This window comes from Oncorhynchus keta, chromosome 26, assembly GCF_023373465.1.
Source record: "Oncorhynchus keta strain PuntledgeMale-10-30-2019 chromosome 26, Oket_V2, whole genome shotgun sequence".
Taxonomy (NCBI): domain Eukaryota; kingdom Metazoa; phylum Chordata; class Actinopteri; order Salmoniformes; family Salmonidae; genus Oncorhynchus; species Oncorhynchus keta.
The window spans coordinates 40,203,576-40,224,924 of record NC_068446.1 but is presented as its reverse complement, the minus strand read 5'-3'; the positions used below and the strand labels follow the sequence as shown (position 1 = coordinate 40,224,924).

Below are 21,349 nucleotides of genomic sequence, written 5' to 3'. Positions count from 1 at the left end.
ACCTCAGGCAAGAACTAGTTTGAGACTTCCTATTATTTACAAAAAATACATAGTCCGCCTCCCCTTGTCTAACCAGACACTGCTGTTCTATCCTGCCGGTACAGCGTATAACCAGCCAGCTGTATGTTGATAGTGTCGTCATTCAGCCACGACTCCATGAAGTGTAAGATATTACAGTTTTGAATGTCCCGTTGGTAGTTTAATCTTGCGCAAAGGTCATTGATTTTATTCTCCAAAGATTGCACGTTTGCTAGCAGAATGGAAGGAAGTGGGGGTTTATTCAATCGCCTACGAATTCTCAGAAGGCAGCCCACCCTCCGGCCCCTTTTTCTCGGCCTCCTCTTCACGCAAATCACGGGGATCTGGGCCTGTTCCCAAGAAAGCAGTATATCATTCACGTCAGGCTCGTCAGACTCGTTCAAGGACAAAAATAATTCTGCCAGTCCGTGGTGAGTAATCGCAGTCCTGATGTCCAGAAGTTGTTTTCAGTCATAAGAGACGGTAGCGGCAACATTATGTACAAAATTTTAAAATTTAAAAAAGTTACATACAATGTTAAATAATGAACAAAAAACACAATTGGTTGGGGACACGTAACACATCAGCCTTCTTCTCCGGCGCCAGTTTTATTTTTAATTGTAAAAAAAAAAAAAAAAAAAATCAATGGCCTGTATGTAGAATTAAGTAAAATCACAAGTTCAAATCCATATCTCCATCCATGGCTAATTTAGGAAATGGACAATTTTAGCTAGCTAGCTTGTCACCGGAGGACAACAACACAAGGAGATGAACTAAGCCTATGCTCTCCATGTGATTGGAGCGAAGCCAAATCGAAACTGGCATATACAGCTTTTTAATAGCTTCCCCTCTGATCTGATCTGTATACAGTATTATAATAGCTTCCTCTATGGTCTGATCTGTATACAGTATTATAATAGCTTCCCCTATGGTCTGATCTGTATACAGTATTATAATAGCTTCCTCTATGGTCTGATCTGTATACAGTATTATAATAGCTTCCTCTATGGTCTGATCTGTATACAGTATTATAATAGCTTCCTCTATGGTCTGATCTGTATACAGTATTATAATAGCTTCCTCTATGGTCTGATCTGTATACAGTATTATAATAGCTTCCTCTATGGTCTGATCTGTATACAGTATTATAATAGCTTCCTCTATGGTCTGATCTGTATACAGTATTATAATAGCTTCCCCTATGGTCTGATCTGTATACAGTATTATAATAGCTTCCTCTATGGTCTGATCTGTATACAGTATTATAATAGCTTCCTCTATGGTCTGATCTGTATACAGTATTATAATAGCTTCCTCTATGGTCTGATCTGTATACAGTATTATAATAGCTTCCTCTCTGATCTGTATACAGTATTATAATAGCTTCCCCTCTGATCTGATCTGTATACAGTATTATAATAGCTTCCCCTAAGGTCTGATCTGTATACAGTATTATAATAGCTTCCCCTAAGGTCTGATCTGTATACAGTATTATAATAGCTTCCCCTCTGATCTGATCTGTATACAGTATTATAATAGCTTCCCCTAAGGTCTGATCTGTATACAGTATTATAATAGCTTCCCCTCTGATCTGATCTGTATACAGTATTATAATAGCTTCCCCTAAGGTCTGGTCTGTATACAGTATTATAATAGCTTCCCCTATGGTCTGATCTGTATACAGTATTATAATAGCTTCCCCTAAGGTCTGATCTGTATACAGTATTATAATAACTTCCTCTCTGGTCTGATCTGTATACAGTATTATAATAGCTTCCTCTCTGATCTGTATACAGTATTATAATAGCTTCCCCTAAGGTCTGATCTGTATACAGTATTATAATAGCTTCCCCTAAGGTCTGATCTGTATACAGTATTATAATAGCTTCCCCTCTGATCTGATCTGTATACAGTATTATAATAGCTTCCCCTATGGTCTGATCAGTATACAGTATTATAATAGCTTCCCCTATGGTCTGATCTGTATACAGTATTATAATAGCTTCCCCTAAGGTCTGATCTGTATACAGTATTATAATAGCTTCCCCTCTGATCTGATCTGTATACAGTATTATAATAGCTTCCCCTAAGGTCTGATCTGTATACAGTATTATAATAGCTTCCCCTCTGATCTGATCTGTATACAGTATTATAATAGCTTCCTGTATGGTCTGATCTGTATACAGTATTATAATAACTTCCTGTATGGTCTGATCTGTATACAGTATTATAATAGCTTCCCCTATGGTCTGATCTGTATACAGTATTATAATAGCTTCCTCTCTGATCTGTATACAGTATTATAATAGCTTCCTGTATGGTCTGATCTGTATACAGTATTATAATAGCTTCCTCTCTGATCTGTATACAGTATTATAATAGCTTCCTCTCTGATCTGTATACAGTATTATAATAACTTCCTGTATGGTCTGATCGGTATACAGTATTATAATAGCTTCCCCTATGGTCTGATCGGTATACAGTATTATAATAGCTTCCCCTAAGGTCTGATCTGTATACAGTATTATAATAGCTTCCTGTATGGTCTGATCTGTATACAGTATTATAATAGCTTCCCCTATGGTCTGATCTGTATACAGTATTATAATAGCTTCCCCTCTGATCTGATCTGTATACAGTATTATAATAGCTTCCCCTATGGTCTGATCTGTATACAGTATTATAATAGCTTCCCCTAAGGTCTGATCTGTATACAGTATTATAATAGCTTCCCCTCTGATCTGATCTGTATACAGTATTATAATAGCTTCCCCTAAGGTCTGATCTGTATACAGTATTATAATAGCTTCCCCTCTGATCTGATCTGTATACAGTATTATAATAGCTTCCTGTATGGTCTGATCTGTATACAGTATTATAATAACTTCCTGTATGGTCTGATCTGTATACAGTATTATAATAGCTTCCCCTATGGTCTGATCTGTATACAGTATTATAATAGCTTCCTCTCTGATCTGTATACAGTATTATAATAGCTTCCTGTATGGTCTGATCTGTATACAGTATTATAATAGCTTCCTCTCTGATCTGTATACAGTATTATAATAGCTTCCTCTCTGATCTGTATACAGTATTATAATAGCTTCCTGTATGGTCTGATCTGTATACAGTATTATAATAGCTTCCCCTATGGTCTGATCTGTATACAGTATTATAATAGCTTCCCCTATCTGGTCTTCCCTATCTGTATACAGTATTATAATAGCTTCCTGTATGGTCTGATCTGTATACAGTATTATAATAGCTTCCCTATGGTCTGATCTGTATACAGTATTATAATAGCTTCCTCTCTGATCTGTATACAGTATTATAATAGCTTCCTGTATGGTCTGATCTGTATACAGTATTATAATAGCTTCCTCTATGGTCTGATCTGTATACAGTATTATAATAGCTTCCCCTATGGTCTGATCTGTATACAGTATTATAATAGCTTCCTGTATGGTCTGATCTGTATACAGTATTATAATAGCTTCCCCTATGGTCTGATCTGTATACAGTATTATAATAGCTTCCTCTCTGATCTGTATACAGTATTATAATAGCTTCCTCTCTGATCTGTATACAGTATTATAATAGCTTCCTCTCTGATCTGTATACAGTATTATAATAGCTTCCTCTCTGATCTGTATACAGTATTATAATAGCTTCCTCTCTGATCTGATGGATGGAACATTTTTTGAAAAATGTCTATATGCCTTAATTTTTCAAACATAGCTTAGCTTAACTTAGCTTTCATTTGACACCCATTTTGAAAGGACCCATATTCACATGTTGGGTTGAATGGGTCCTTTTACATGGAAATGGGCTTGTGGGTCGTGTGATTCTCATGCAGCATTTGTGGCATAGATCTCATTTATTTATTTAACCTTTATTTAACTTAACTTTAATTTATTTAAAGGCAAGTCAGTTAAGAACAGATTCTTATTTACAATGACGGCCTTCCCCGGCCAAACCCAGAACGGCGCTGGGCCCGTTGTACGCCACCCAATCACGGCCAGTTGTGATTCAGCCTGGATTTGAACAACGGTCTGTAGTGACGCCTCTAGCACTGAGATGCAGTGCCTTAGACTGCTGAACCAGGGTCTGTAGTGACGCCTCTAGCACTGAGATGCAGTGCCTTAGACCGCTGAACCAGGGTCTGTAGTGACGCCTCTAGCACTGAGATGCAGTGCCTTAGACTGCTGAACCAGGGTCTGTAGTGACGCCTCTAGCACTGAGATGCAGTGCCTTAGACTGCTGAACCAGGGTCTGTAGTGACGCCTCTAGCACTGAGATGCAGTGCCTTAGACTGCTGAACCAGGGTCTGTAGTGACGCCTCTAGCACTGAGATGCAGTGCCTTAGACTGCTGAACCAGGGTCTGTAGTGACGCCTCTAGCACTGAGATGCAGTGCCTTAGACTGCTGAACCAGGGTCTGTAGTGACACCTCTAGCACTGAGATGCAGTGCCTTAGACTGCTGAACCAGGGTCTGTAGTGACGCCTCTAGCACTGAGATGCAGTGCCTTAGACTGCTGAACCAGGGTCTGTAGTGACGCCTCTAGCACTGAGATGCAGAGCCTTAGACTGCTGAACCAGGGTCTGTAGTGACGCCTCTAGCACTGAGATGCAGTGCCTTAGACTGCTGAACCAGGGTCTGTAGTGACGCCTCTAGCACTGAGATGCAGTGCCTTAGACTGCTGAACCAGGGTCTGTAGTGACGCCTCTAGCACTGAGATGCAGTGCCTTAGACCGCTGAACCAGGGTCTGTAGTGACGCCTCTAGCACTGAGATGCAGTGCCTTAGACTGCTGAACCAGGGTCTGTAGTGACGCCTCTAGCACTGAGATGCAGTGCCTTAGACTGCTGCGTCACTCTGAGCCCTCATTCAAGTCATGGGACCGATATTAAAAAAAATGTTTGCGCATCATTATAAAAAAATATCTATAAGTGATGTTGTTGAGCTTCACAATCAATTTGAGATACTTTTGGATTAATTGGACATGATGCTGCGAAAAATGCTAATATCGGTCCCCTGACTTGAATGGGATTTGTGCCAAAAATGCTAAACTGTTAGCATGTGGAAACAGTGCCAGGGAAACTAACCAAAGCAGTGATTACAGTCATACCTTGTCCACAGACTTGGGTGATTACAGTCATACCTTGTCCACAGACTTGGGTGATTACAGTCATACCTTGTCCACAGACTTGGGTGATTACAGTCATACCTTGTCCACAGACTTGGGTGATTACAGTCATACCTTGTCCACAGACTTGGGTGATTACAGTCATACCTTGTCCACAGACTTGGGTGATTACAGTCATACCTTGTCCACAGACTTGGGTGATTACAGTCATACCTTGTCCACAGACTTGGGTGACCCTTTAATAACCTTCATCATCCCTTTAATAGTGTGTGTGTTGTAGTTTGAAGTTTTTTTTATTTCTATCTTCCGTCATCATGACTATGGCATCAGTAATGTCATTATTACAACACTGTAAATAGGATTTGTGAGTTCAGGTAAACGGTCTTTCTGCTTTTTTAGAAAATTAATTTATTTTATATGACAGGTTTCCACGCCTAATTGCAGATCGGCCTAATACAAGTACGGTTTTACCACACATTTCACTGATTTACTGTAGATAGGTTTTTTTCCCAAGTGATCTCATTCTTTCCCGCCTGGATGACGTCACGTTTGCCATTGTCTCAGCACAGGTACCCTTGTTTCAGGAACTGCGTGGTTCTTTGAGCCGTCATTGTCATAAGCCCAGGGCCATGTTTTTGTCTGCTGAATAGGAAAGAATACCGCAGCCTGTATTCCAGGTGATGTGTGTAGCCTGTATTCCAGGTGATGTGTGTAGCCTGTATTCCAGGTGATGTGTGTAGCCTGTATTCCAGATGATGTGTGTAGCCTGTATTCCAGGTGATGTGTGTAGCCTGTATTCCAGGTGATGTGTGTAGCCTGTATTCCAGGTGATGTGTGTAGCCTGTATTCCAGGTGATGTGTGTAGCCTGTATTCCAGGTGATGTGTGTAGCCTGTATTCCAGGTGATGTGTGTAGCCTGTATTCCAGGTGATGTGTGTAGCCTGTATTCCAGGTGATGTGTGTAGCCTGTATTCCAGGTGATGTGTGTAGCCTGTATTCCAGGTGATGTGTGTAGCCTGTATTCCAGGTGATGTGTGTAGCCTGTATTCCAGGTGATGTGTGTAGCCTGTATTCCAGGTGATGTGTGTAGCCTGTATTCCAGGTGATGTGTGTAGCCTGTATTCCAGGTGATGTGTGTAGCCTGTATTCCAGGTGATGTGTGTAGCCTGTATTCCAGGTGATGTGTGTAGCCTGTATTCCAGGTGATGTGTGTAGCCTGTATTCCAGGTGATGTGTGTAGCCTGTATTCCAGGTGATGTGTGTAGCCTGTGAAGTCAAGTTAAATGGGCCCTGAAGCTCAACACCATACCAATGGCAGCCAACGGTACTGTAAAGCCTGTCTCCTTCAACCATACCAATGGCAGCCAACGGTACTGTAAAGCCTGTCTCCTTCAACCATACCAATGGCAGCCAACGGTACTGTAAAGCCTGTCTCCTTCAACCATACCAATGGCAGCCAACGGTACTGTAAAGCCTGTCTCCTTCAACCATACCAATGGCAGCCAACGGTACTGTAAAGCCTGTCTCCTTCAACCATACCAATGGCAGCCAACGGTACTGTAAAGCCTGTCTCCTTCAACCATACCAATGGCAGCCAACGGTACTGTAAAGCCTGTCTCCTTCAACCATACCAATGGCAGCCAACGGTACTGTAAAGCCTGTCTCCTTCTTATTGAAAGGTTATCAGGTTCCATATGGCTCAACCTCTTTAATGTCCGAAAGAGACATAGACAAGATCTCTGATTATCTCCTATTTTTTTATTTATTTAACTAGGTAAGTCAGTTATGAACAAATTCTTATTTTCAATGACGGCCTGGGAACAGTGGGTTAACTGCCTGTTCAGGGGCAGAACGACAGATCTGTCTGTACCTTGTCAGCTCGGGGATTCGAACTTGCAACCTTTCGGTTACTAGTCCAACACTCTAACCACTAGGCTACCCTGCCGCCCCATTTATGTTTAGCAAGCCTGATCTCCTCAAGTGAAGTAGGTTGGAAGCTTTTAAAGATTACCCATTTATTAAACACAGCTCTCGGTCAATTTACATCTCAAATCAAATGTTATTGGTCGCGTACACATATTTAGGAGATGTTATCGCGGGTGTAGAAAAATACTTTTAAAAAGTAAAAAAATAATAGTTTTATACACCTGATAAGTGCAGTGACATTTGTTGTTTTACAGGGTCAGCCAAAATAGGACAACACCCCTGGAGCAAATGTGGGTTATGTGCCTTGCTCAAGGACAGATTGACAGATTTTTCACCTTGGGTATTCCAACCAGCAACCTTTTAGGTAATGGTACAACTCTCTAACGGCTAGGCTACCTGCTGCCCTGTGTCAGCTTGTGTTCTAACGGCTAGGCTACCTGCTGCCCTGTGTCAGCTTGTGTTCTAACGGCTAGGCTACCTGCTGCCCTGTGTCAGCTTGTGTTCTAACGGCTAGGCTACCTGCTGCCCTGTGTCAGCTTGTGTTCTAACGGCTAGGCTACCTGCTGCCCTGTGTCAGCTTGTGTTCTAACGGCTAGGCTACCTGCTGCCCTGTGTCAGCTTGTGTTCTAATGGCTAGGCTACCTGCTGCCCTGTGTCAGCTTGTGTTCTAACGGCTAGGCTACCTGCTGCCCTGTGTGTGTGTTTAACGGCTAGGCTACCTGCTGCCCTGTGTGTGTTAACGGCTAGGCTACCTGCTGCCCTGTGTCAGCTTGTGTTCTAACGGCTAGGCTACCTGCTGCCCTGTGTCAGCTTGTGTTCTAACGGCTAGGCTACCTGCTGCCCTGTGTCAGCTTGTGTTCTAACGGCTAGGCTACCTGCTGCCCTGTGTCAGCTTGTGTTCTAACGGCTAGGCTACCTGCTGCCCTGTGTCAGCTTGTGTTCTAACGGCTAGGCTACCTGCTGCCCTGTGTCAGCTTGTGTTCTAACGGCTAGGCTACCTGCTGCCCTGTGTCAGCTTGTGTTCTAACGGCTAGGCTACCTGCTGCCCTGTGTCAGCTTGTGTTCTAACGGCTAGGCTACCTGCTGCCCTGTGTGTGTTCTAACGGCTAGGCTACCTGCTGCCCTGTGTCAGCTTGTGTTCTAACGGCTAGGCTACCTGCTGCCCTGTGTCAGCTTGTGTTCTAACGGCTAGGCTACCTGCTGCCCTGTGTCAGCTTGTGTTCTAACGGCTAGGCTACCTGCTGCCCTGTGTCAGCTTGTGTTCTAACGGCTAGGCTACCTGCTGCCCTGTGTCAGCTTGTGTTCTAACGGCTAGGCTACCTGCTGCCCTGTGTGTGTTCTAACGGCTAGGCTACCTGCTGCCCTGTGTCAGCTTGTGTTCTAACGGCTAGGCTACTTGCTGCCCTGTGTCAGCTTGTGTTCTAACGGCTAGGCTACTTGCTGCCCTGTGTCAGCTTGTGTTCTAACGGCTAGGCTACCTGCTGCCCTGTGTGTGTTCTAACGGCTAGGCTACCTGCTGCCCTGTGTCAGCTTGTGTTCTAACGGCTAGGCTACCTGCTGCCCTGTGTGTGTTCTAACGGCTAGGCTACTTGCTGCCCTGTGTCAGCTTGTGTTCTAACGGCTAGGCTACCTGCTGCCCTGTGTCAGCTTGTGTTCCATCGGCTAGGCTACCTGCTGCCCTGTGTCAGCTTGTGTTCTAACGGCTAGGCTACCTGCTGCCCTGTGTCAGCTTGTGTTCTAACGGCTAGGCTACCTGCTGCCCTGTGTCAGCTTGTGTTCTAACGGCTAGGCTACCTGCTGCCCTGTGTCAGCTTGTGTTCTAACGGCTAGGCTACCTGCTGCCCTGTGTCAGCTTGTGTTCTAACGGCTAGGCTACCTGCTGCCCTGTGTCAGCTTGTGTTCTAACGGCTAGGCTACCTGCTGCCCTGTGTGTGTTCTAATGGCTAGGCTACCTGCTGCCCTGTGTCAGCTTGTGTTCTAAAGGCTAGGCTACCTGCTGCCCTGTGTCAGCTTGTGTTCCAACGGCTAGGCTACCTGCTGCCCTGTGTGTGTTTCTAACGGCTAGGCTACCTGCTGCCCTGTGTCAGCTTGTGTTCTAACGGCTAGGCTACCTGCTGCCCTGTGTCAGCTTGTGTTCTAACGGCTAGGCTACCTGCTGCCCTGTGTCTGCTTGTGTTCTAACGGCTAGGCTACCTGCTGCCCTGTGTCTGCTTGTGTTTTAACGGCTAGGCTACCTGCTGCCCTGTGTCAGCTTGTGTTCTAATGGCTAGGCTACCTGCTGCCCTGTGTCAGCTTGTGTTGTAACGGCTAGGCTACCTGCTGCCCTGTGTCAGCTTGTGTTCTAACGGCTAGGCTACCTGCTGCCCTGTGTCTGCTTGTGTTCTAACGGCTAGGCTACCTGCTGCCCTGTGTCTGCTTGTGTTCTAACGGCTAGGCTACCTGCTGCCCTGTGTCAGCTTGTGTTCTAACGGCTAGGCTACCTGCTGCCCTGTGTGTGTTCTAATGGCTAGGCTACCTGCTGCCCTGTGTCAGCTTGTGTTCTAAAGGCTAGGCTACCTGCTGCCCTGTGTCAGCTTGTGTTCTAACGGCTAGGCTACCTGCTGCCCTGTGCCTGCTTGTGTTCTAATGGCTAGGCTACCTGCTGCCCTGTGTCAGCTTGTGTTTTAACGGCTAGGCTACTTGCTGCCCTGTGTCAGCTTGTGTTCTAACGGCTAGGCTACCTGCTGCCCTGTGTCAGCTTGTGTACTAACGGCTAGGCTACCTGCTGCCCTGTGTCAGCTTGTGTTCCAACGGCTAGGCTACCTGCTGCCCTGTGTCAGCTTGTGTTATAGATCAAGTCGGACACATCAATGTGATTGTTTGCTGTGTTTGAAATGGACTCATTTGTGGGACAGGCAGCACTGAAGCGGTGAGATCACTGAAGGACACTTGAACAAGAGACCCATTGAGGAGGTTCAGAAATATTTAGGATCTAATTTGGAGCCAGTAGCAGCACTACACAATAGAACTGTTGATTGTTAGTTGTGAAACCGCCGCTCCTTCAATGTCATTAGTTCTCCTGAAGAGCAGCCTTTTATAGTGTGTTTTTTTTAGTAATGACAGCGTACCATTTGTGAATGAACAGTAGACCTGTAGGCTATTCGGTTGCACCCAAAGATTGAATCAGTTTCATTTCCATGCATGTGGATGGGTGTTGATTCCGGGCGAGAGGGAGAGATCATTTTCTTACCATTTGCATCAGTGTCCATGGAAGTGTTTATCCAGCCAAGTGCTGAAGACAGACAGGAGTAACATCATATGAGTACTGGAAGGTGTGAATACGTGTTGTTGTCTCACTGAATGATACCCATGTGTTTTATGGCAGTGTCTGCCTTGAGACGTAACGGCCCAGTCCACTGGGCAACAACAAAAAACTGGTTCAATCAACGTTGTTTCAACATTATCAATGTATTGTGATGTGGAAACCATGTGGAAAATACTGTACATTGGATTTTTTTAGTGGTGGAATTTCAACCACAGGATTATGTTATCGTGGTAACCAAATTTCAACATAGACAAACCTTGTATAAAATATCTGAAATGTCAGATCTTCAACATTATATCCTCTATCTGAAAATAAATATGCTAGACAGCACCTCGTACTGGAGAGTTGATCTATCTACAGTACCTCGTACTGGAGAGTTGATCTATCTACAGCACCTCGTACTGGAGAGTTGATCTATCTACAGCACCTCGTACTGGAGAGTTGATCTATCTACAGCACCTCGTACTGGAGAGTTGATCTATCTACAGCACCTCGTACTGGAGAGTTGATCTATCTACAGCACCTCCTACTGGAGAGTTGATCTATCTACAGCACCTCCTACTGGAGAGTTGATCTATCTACAGCACCTCCTACTGGAGAGTTGATCTATCTACAGCACCTCCTACTGGAGAGTTGATCTATCTACAGCACCTCCTACTGGAGAGTTGATCTATCTACAGCACCTACTACTGGAGAGTTGATCTATCTACAGCACCTCGTACTGGAGAGTTGATTTATCTACAGCACCTACTACTATTTGAGAGTTGATCTATCTACAGCACCTCCTACTGGAGAGTTGATCTATCTACAGCACCTCCTACTGGAGTGTTGATCTATCTACAGCACCTCGTACTGGAGAGATGATCTATCTACAGCACCTCCTACTGGAGAGTTGATCTATCTACAGCACCTCATACTGGAGAGTTGATCTATCTACAGCACCTCCTACTGGAGAGTTGATCTATTTACAGCACCTCCTACTGGAGTGTTGATCTATCTACAGCACCTCCTACTGGAGATTTGATCTATCTACAGCACCTCCTACTGGAGAGTTGATCTATCTACAGCACCTCCTACTGGAGAGTTGATCTATCTACAGCACCTCCTACTGGAGAGTTGATCTATTTACAGCACCTCCTACTGGAAAGTTGATCTATCTACAGCACCTCCTACTGGAGAATTAATCTATCTACAGCTTTTCATTTGGTCTCCCATCCAGGGTTTTAACCAAGCTCAGTCCTGCTTAGATATTTGTCACTAACTACTATCTAGTGGTTAGAGCATTGGACAAGTAACCGCAAGGTTGCTAGATCGAATCCCTGAGCTGACAAGGTAAAAAAAATCTGTCATTCTACCCCTGAACAAGGCAGTTAAACCCACTGTTCCTAGGCCATCATTGAAAATCAGAATTTGTTCTTAATAACTGACTTGCCGAGTTAAATAAAGGTAAATATAAATACATCTAAATATAAACAAATAAATAAACAATTCGGAGATTGATTATTGAAAGATCTCTTAATAACTAAATATATTTACTGTTTTGCGAAAACATTACAAAGGGTTGGTTTAACAAAGCAAATTAAATGTAACTATACTTTATAAGTCATGTATCATTAATGAGACTATTTCGGTCTATAAAGAATAGGATTAAGTCAAGATGAAACTATCCAAGCATTATCCTTTCAATGTCGATATTTGGTTGCGTTGACAACCGAACGCAATTCAATATCACTTTTGAAATACAGTGAATAGCGTTAAGCTATCTTACAAACTAATGTAACAGTATTTATTCAACCTTAAAGTGAGAAACGCATCCATGGCTACATTCTGAGGTTACTGGAACTATTTATTTTTATGTAAACATAGAGAGCGTGCACGTTAAAGATCGCAGAGGTCATAGGTCATCGCAGGTCTGTGGAGATCTTCACGTTTGCTGTAATAATCTGTACAGAATCTCGACTGGTATGGATCACTTGCACCATGTACATTTAATGTAATCTCAACTACAATCCGGGTCATTGGGTTGTGCTATTAGATGAAGCACAGTGAGAATACATTAAGTTGTTGAATAAATATAAAAAATATCAGACATTGTTTTCCCATTTGAACTTTGTTGTGCTTTTAAGTGGTTCAAAGCGCTGTGATAACACATTTAGATGACGACTCAAACCAGAAATAAAGACATTGTTTTCCCATTGGAATTTGGTTGTGCTCTTTACAAGGTTGAAAGCATAGTGATAACACACTGGGAATTCAACAAACCTCTGGCGGACTTTGTTTTGAGTGGATGAATAAAGGTTGAAATCTCATTGATCAATGTTTACCAAATATTACCCAATTATCCATGTTGAAATGAAGTGGCGTGCAGTGAAGCTGAATGGTTAATAAAGCCTCTGAATTAAATGAGTGTTTTAATATCGTATCTAGATTATTTTTAACCATCATCTCAATACTAGGCTGGTCCTAGATGTATTTTAATTACTGTATGATAATGATCATGGGTGTTGGCAAGACAGCACACACAGATCTGGGACCAGGCCATGTCAGTGTACGTCACTCTGGTCCTGGGGGAGCTAGGACGCCAGGCAGCACACACAGATCTGGGACCAGGCCATGTCAGTGTACGTCACTCTGGTCCTGGGGGAGCTAGGACGCCAGGCAGCACACACAGATCTGGGACCAGGCCATGTCAGTGTACGTCACTCTGGTCCTGGGGGAGCTAGGACGCCAGGCAGCACACACAGATCTGGGACCAGGCCATGTCAGTGTACGTCACTCTGGTCCTGGGGGAGCTAGGACGCCAGGCAGCACACACAGATCTGGGACCAGGCCATGTCAGTGTACGTCACTCTGGTCCTGGGGGAGCTAGGACGCCAGGCAGCACACACAGATCTGGGACCAGGCCATGTCAGTGTACGTCACTCTGGTCCTGGGGGAGCTAGGACGCCAGGCAGCACACACAGATCTGGGACCAGGCCATGTCAGTGTATTCACTTGGTCCTGGGGGAGCTAGGACGCCAAACAGCACACACAAATCTGGGACCAGGCCATGTCAGTGTACGTCACTCTGGTCCTGGGGGAGCTAGGACGCCAGGCAGCACACACAGATCTGGGACCAGGCCATGTCAGTGTATGTCACTCTGGTCCTGGGGGAGCTAGGACGCATCCATGGCGAGGTTACTGGAACTATTTATTTTTATGTAAACATAGAGAGCGTACGTGATCAGGCAGCACACACAGATCTGGGACCAGGCCATGTCAGTGTACGTCACTACTGGTCCTGGGGTGCTAGGAGCCAGGCAGCACACACAGATCTGGGACCAGGCCATGTCAGTGTACGTCACTGGTCCTGGGGGAGCTAGGATAGGCAGCACACACAGATCTGGGACCAGGCCATGTCAGTTTTCACTCTGGTCCTGGGGAGCTTTGTTGGCAGCACACACAGATCTGGGACCAGGCCATGTCAGTGTACGTCACTCTGGTCCTGGGGGAGCTAGGACGCCAGGCAGCACACAAGATCTGGGACCAGGCCATGTCAGTGTTCGTCACTCTGGTCCTGGGGGAGCTAGGACGCCAGGCAGCACACACAGATCTGGGACCAGTCCATGTCAGTGTACGTCACTCTGGTCCTGGGAGAGCTAGGACGCCAGGCAGCACACACAGATCTGGGACCAGGCCATGTCAGTGTACGTCACTCTGGTCCTGGGGAGCTAGGACGCCAGGCAGCACACACAGATCTGGGACCAGGCCATGTCAGTGTTTACGTCACTCTGGTCCTGGGGGAGCTGAGGACGCCAGGCAGCACACAGATCTGGGACCAGGCCATGTCAGTGTATGTCACTCTGGTCCTGGGGGATTAAATGAGGCAGCACACAAGATCTGGGACCAGGCCATGTAGTGTTGTCACTCTGGTCCTGGGGAGCTCAGGACGCCAGGCAGCACACTAGATCTGGGACCAGGCCATGTCAGTGTATGTCACTAATGGTCCTGGGGGATCTGGACGCCAGGCAGCACACACAGATCTGGGACCAGGCCATGTCAGTGTACGTCACTCTGGTCCTGGGGGATCTAGGACGCCAGGCAGCACACACAGATCTGGGACCAGGCCATGTCAGTGTATGTCACTCTGGTCCTGGGTGAGCTAGGACGCCAGGCAGCACACACAGATCTGGGACCAGGCCATGTCAGTGTATGTCACTCTGGTCCTGGGGGAGCCAAACAGCACACACAGATCTGGGACCAGGCCATGTCAGTGTACGTCACTCTGGTCCTGGGGGAGCTAGGACGCCAGGCAGCACACACAGATCTGGGACCAGGCCATGTCAGTGAACGTCACTCTGGTCCTGGGGGATCTAGGACGCCAGGCAGCACACACAGATCTGGGACCAGGCCATGTCAGTGTATGTCACTCTGGTCCTGGGGAGCTAGGACGCCAGGCAGCACACACAGATCTGGGACCAGGCCATGTCAGTGTATGTCACTCTGGTCCTGGGGGATCTAGGACGCCAGGCAGCACACACAGATCTGGGATCAGGCCATGTCAGTGTATGTCACTCTGGTCCTGGGGAGCTAGGACGCCAGGCAGCACACACAGATCTGGGACCAGGCCATGTCAGTGTACGTCACTCTGGTCCTGGGGAGCCAGCCAGCACACACAGATCTGGGACCAGGCCATGTCAGTGTATGTCACTCTGGTCCTGGGGGAGCCAGCAGCACACACAGATCTGGGACCAGGCCATGTCAGTGTATGTCACTCTGGTCCTGGGGGAGCTAGGACGCCAGGCAGCACACACAGATCTGGGACCAGGCCATGTCAGTGTACGTCACTCTGGTCCTGGGGGAGCTAGGACGCCAGGCAGCACACACAGATCTGGGACCAGGCCATGTCAGTGTACGTCACTCTGGTCCTGGGGGATCTAGGACGCCAGCCAGCCAGTCACCAAGGGGCTTACTGAACTTCAGAGAACATGGCGTTTTGAATAAAAGTGGAAAGAAAAGAGGATGTTTGGCAGATGAAACCAGGAAATACCTGGCCTGGGGAATCACCAGGCATTCATCTACACTGACCTCAGATCCAGCCCTTCCTACATGACTGGCAAATTTGGCTAAAGTTTTAGAAAGGAAAGATGAAAGAGCGAGCAGGGTTGTGTAACTGACAAAGGGAGAATCACATTCTTACATAACCCTGCTCTCTCATTGCCTATACACTCTTAGAACCTAAAAACAGTTATTCGGCTGTCCCCAGAACCCTTCTTGGTTCCAGGTAGAACCCTTTTGAGTTCCATGTAAAAACCCTTTCCGCAGAGGGTTCTACATAGAACCCAAAATATAGTATGTTATAGGAATATTTTATAGGAGTGTCATCAATCATAGCATATATTACTACATTTTTTAAATATAAACTTTTAACGAGGCAAGTCAGTTAAAAACAAATTCTTATTTACAAGGACGGCCTACCGACCAATTGTGCCTATGGGACTCCCAATCACAGCCTGACGTGAACCAGGGACTGTAGTGATACCTTTTGCATTGAGATGCAATGCCTTAGAACGCTGAGCCACTCGGGAGGCCTTCGTTGTGCTAAATCGTGTATCCTAATTAAATCTGAAGGGAAACATACAGGGCAGGCACAGACATGTTAAATGAATTTGAGTTTTTATGAGTTTTGTATTGCGAGCCTGTGAGGGTTCTACCAACCAAGCTTGTGATGTATTTAATATAGGCTCAATGAATAATGATACCAAATCAATAAAAAGGGGGCCCTGGGGAAAGAAGGTTGGGGAACTGTTCTAGATTATATACCAGCTGGTGCCTGTATCTTAGTGACCACACCTCCCCAGTCACACGTCAACCTGCATCACCATCAGAATGCCTGTGGAAGCCTTTATCATCACCATCAGAATGCCTGTGGAAGCCTTCATCATCACCATCAGAATGCCTGTGGAAGCCTCCATCATCACCATCAGAATGCCTGTGGAAGCCTCCATCATCACCATCAGAATGCCTGTGGAAGCCTCCATCATCACCATCAGAATGCCTGTGGAAGCCTCCATCACCACCATCAGAATGCCTGTGGAAGCATTCATCATCACCATCAGAATGCCTGTGGAAGCCTCCATCACCACCATCAGAATGCCTGTGGAAGCATTCATCATCACCATCAGAATGCCTGTGGAAGCCTCCGTCATCACCATCAGAAGGCCTGTGGAAGCCTCCATCACCACCATCAGAATGCCTGTGGAAGCATTCATCACCACCATCAGAATGCCTGTGGAAGCCTCCATCACCACCATCAGAATGCCTGTGGAAGCCTCCATCATCACCATCAGAATGCCTGTGGAAGCCTCCATCACCACCATCAGAAGGCCTGTGGAAGCCTCCATCACCACCATCAGAATGCCTGTGGAAGCCTCCATCACCACCATCAGAATGCCTGTGGAAGCCTCCATCACCACCATCAGAAGGCCTGTGGAAGCCTCCATCACCACCATCAGAAGTCCTGTGGAAGCCTCCATCACCACCATCAGAAGTCCTGTGGAAGCCTCCATCACCACCATCAGAAGTCCTGTGGAAGCCTTGATCGATACAGCCATTCTTAGACCTCCACACTTGGAACTCCAAATCAACCAATAAACCACCTTCACCTTACGTCACAGTGATTAGAGAAGAGAAGCATTGATGAAACTCATTTCCCAGGAGATCTATTTTTCACTGAGAGCACAAAACATTAAGGACACCTGCTCTTTCCATGACATAGACTTGACTCGGTGAATCCAGCTGAAAGCAATGACCCTTTATTGATTTAATTTGTTAAATCCATTTCAATCCGTCTAGATGAAGGGGAGGAGACGGGTGGTTAAAGAAGGATTTTTAAGCCTCGATACAATTGAGACATGGATTGTGTGCGTGTACCATCATCAGATCAGAATGGGCAAGACAAAATATTTACGTGCCATTGAATGCCTATGGTAGTAGGTACCAGGCCATCAGAATGCCTGTCAAGAAGCAACGCATCAGGTTTTTCACCATCAGAATGTTTCCTGTGTGTATCAAGAATGATCCACCACCCCAAGCTAACCAGTCAACTGTTCGCATGCCTTTCTTACCTCATACAGCCACACAGTCTGCTGATGTTTTTCTCATTAACAACTCTCCAGTCTCAGAGTAGGGTCACAATGCTAGTAGTAGGTCATGAAAGATGTTGTTGTTGTTTAAGGTCAGGGTGCGCTAATGTAGGCTGTGTACCAGTTTAGTGGATTGACAGGAAACCACTCACGACAAGCAGGAAACCACTCATGACAAGCAGGAAACCACTCATGATGACAAGCAGGAAACCACTCCATGACGACAATCAGAAACCACTCGCGACAAGCAGGAAACCACCATCGACAAGTCCTGGGAACCACTCATGACGACAAGCCATTCTTAGCACTCCGACAAGCTTGGAACTCCAAATGACAAGCAATAAACCACCTCACGACAAGCAGTGAAACCACTCAGACGACAAGCAGGAAACCACTCACGACAAGCAGGAAACCATTCACTGACGACAAAACAGGAAACCACTGGCCATGACAAGACTTGACTAGGTGAATCCAGCTGACAAGCAGGAAACCACTTTATTGACAAGCAGGAAACCATTTCTCGTGACAAGGGGAGGAAACCACTCACGAAAGAAGGAAAGTCTTGTGACAATTGAGACATGGAGGAAACCATTCAGAGGGTGACAAAAATATTTACGTGCGTGACAAGCAGGAAACCACTCACGACAAGCAGGAAACCACTCATGACGACAAGCAGGAAACCACTCACGACAAGAAGGAAACCACTCATGAGGACAAGCAGGAAACCACTGTGTGTATCAAGAATGAAACCACCCGTGACAAGCAGGAAACCACTGTGACAAGCATGCCACTCGTGACAAGCAGGAAACCACTCTGACAAGTTTTTCAGGAAACCACTCCAGTCTCAAGCAGGGTCCACTCAGACAAGGTCAGGAAACCACTTGTTGACAAGGTCAGGGTGCCACTCATGACAAGCAGGAAACCACTCAGTGGACAAGACAGGAAACCACTCACGACAAGCAGGAAACCACTCGTGACAAGCAGGAAACCACTCACGACAAGCAGGAAACCACTCATGACGACAAGCAGGAAACCACTCACGACAAGCAGGAAACCACTCATGACGACAAGCAGGAAACCACTGGCGACAAGCAGGAAACCACTCGTGACAAGCAGGAAACCACTCGTGACAAGCAGGAAACCACTCGTGACAAGCAGGAAACCACTCGTGACAAGCAGGAAACCACTCACGACAAGCAGGAAACCACTCATGACAAGCAGGAAACCACTCACGACAAGCAGGAAACCACTCATGACGACAAGCAGGAAACCACTCACGACAAGCAGGAAACCACTCATGACGACAAGCAGGAAACCACTGGCGACAAGCAGGAAACCACTCGTGACAAGCAGGAAACCACTCGTGACAAGCAGGAAACCACTCGTGACAAGCAGGAAACCACTCACGACAAGCAGGAAACCACTCGTGACAAGCAGGAAACCACTCACGACAAGCAGGAAACCACTCGTGACAAGCAGGAAACCACTCACGACAAGCAGGAAACCACTCGTGACAAGCAGGAAACCACTCGTGACAAGCAGGAAACCACTCACGACAAGCAGGAAACCACTCACGACAAGCAGGAAACCACTCGTGACAAGCAGGAAACCACTCACGACAAGCAGGAAACCACTCACGACAAGCAGGAAACCACTCATGACGACAAGCAGGAAACCACTCATGACGACAAGCAGGAAACCACTCACGACAAGCAGGAAACCACTCATGACGAGAAGCAGGAAACCACTCATGACGAGAAGCAGGAAACCACTCATGACGAGAAGCAGGAAACCACTCACGACAAGCAAGAAACCACTCGTGACAAGCAGGAAACCACTCGTGACAAGCAGGAAACCACTCGTGACAAGCAGGAAACCACTCGTGACAAGCAGGAAACCACTCGTGACAAGCAGGAAACCACTCACGACAAGCAGGAAACCACTCATGACGACAAGCAGGAAACCACTCATGACGACAAGCAGGAAACCACTCACGACAAGCAGGAAACCACTCACGACAAGCAGGAAACCACTCATGACAAGCAGGAAACCACTCACGACAAGCAGGACCACCCCCCCCCCACCACCCTCCTCCCCCACCCCTGTTCCCTCCACCCATGCTCTGTTTGTTACTCTAGGTGTTCCACAGCATGGCATTTCCCATTGACTTTGCATCTGCTAAAACTACAGAAAGGAAAAAGCCCTTTTTGAAACTGTTCTGAAAAGAAAGGCGCAAGTGGGAAGTTGTGTCAGGAAATAATTGCATTAGCCACACATGCTAAGGACCAACCTTCCCCTGGGACATGGAGTATATAAGGATTTTCACACCCCTGAGCTGAGTGAAACCAAGCTGCCTGGTTGTGAATCCATCATTGTTTCTGAAAAGGCCAATGTGAAAAGGACATATCAGCTGGCAGCACAGTACGGTCTGACTAGGCAACAACGAGTAGAAAAGGTTGTGTACTTGTGTGTGAGTGATGTATTAATCGTTTAGTTTTCTCAGTCTGTGATGGGGTGTCGTGTTCTGTTCTGTCACCTCAGGCTGATGATGATGATGACGATGATGATGGACCAACAGGAGCAGAGTGATGACATCGGTGTCCTGAGCCCGCTGGAGTTGCTGACCGAAGCCGCCAAGGAGGACGATGGGCACTGCCAACCACAGTTCAGGTGAGGCATCTCCTCTTCTTTGACAACGATCTAGGATCAGCTAAATCCTCCCAATACCTCCTCAATGCTCATTTTAAAGCGGACTCCAGAGTGGTAAACAGATGGATAGTGTCTCCCCATGCTGTCACGAGGGGCCGTTAAAGACAGGGAGGCAAATTAGCAACTAGCATTATAATGTACAGTGATATCTCCACCTTTTTCTGCCCGTATTCAATAACCCTGTCCGCTCCTCTTGGAACTCCCTCTCCCGGATCCGGGAGAATTGCCATCAACTGACACTAATTAGCATAACGCAACGGACAAAACAATATTACTAGAAGATATTCATATTCATGAAATCACAAGTGAAATATATTGAAACACAGATTAGCCTTTTGTTAATCACCCTGTCATCTCAGATTTTGAAATTATGCTTTACAGCCAAAGCAAGACAAGCATTTGTGTAAGTTTATCGATAGCCTAGCATAGCATTATGCCTAGCTAGCAGCAGGCAGCTTGGTCACGAAAATCAGAAAAGCAATCAAATGAAATGGTTTACCTTTGAGTCTCCCAGTTAGACAGCAAATGTTTATTTTGTCCCATAAAGATTATTTTTATTGCCGAAATACCTCCATTTGTACTTCACGTTTGGTTGAGAAATCCACCGGAAACTGCGGTCACGACAACGCTGGAAAATATTCCAAATTAGATCCATAATATCTACAGAAACATGGCAAACGTTTTTTATAATCAATCAGGTGTTTTTCAAATATCTATTCGATAATATATCAACCGGGACAGGTGACTTCTTAGTAGGAAAGAGAGAAACGATGGCCGCATTTGTCTATTACGCACAAAACACTCTGAGAGCCTCCAGCTGACTACTGACGCAATGTTGTCGTTCAGGCTCATTTTTCAAAATAAAAGCCTGAAACTATGTATTGTGACACTAGACACATTAGGGAAGCCATAGAAAAAGGAATATGGTTGATATCTCATTCACTGCTCAATAGGGATGCATAGGAACGCAGAGCTTTCTAAATAAGAGTCCCTTCCTGATTGGATTTTTCTCAGGCTTTCGCCTGCAATATCAGTTCTGTTATACTAGCAGACAATATTTGTACAGTTTTGGAAACTTTAGAGTTTCCTATCCTAAACTGTCAATTATATCCATATTCTAGC

General features: G+C 46.0%; 1 protein-coding gene across 3 annotated transcripts in view; it reads left to right on the top strand.

Moving 5' to 3' along the window:
• LOC118376066 (GRAM domain-containing protein 2A-like) overlaps positions 1 to 21,349 on the top strand; it is an 88,130-nt gene that overhangs the window by 9,740 nt on the left and 57,041 nt on the right. For 2 of the 3 annotated variants that reach the window (XM_052480844.1, XM_052480842.1), the window contains exon 2: positions 20,060 to 20,188. In XM_052480844.1, the coding sequence (XP_052336804.1) occupies positions 20,064 to 20,188 (125 nt within the window). In that variant the 5' untranslated portion in view covers positions 20,060 to 20,063. Of the gene's footprint in view, positions 1 to 7,343; positions 7,455 to 20,059; positions 20,189 to 21,349 lie in introns of those variants that run through there. The other variant, XM_052480843.1, reaches the window with a different exon arrangement.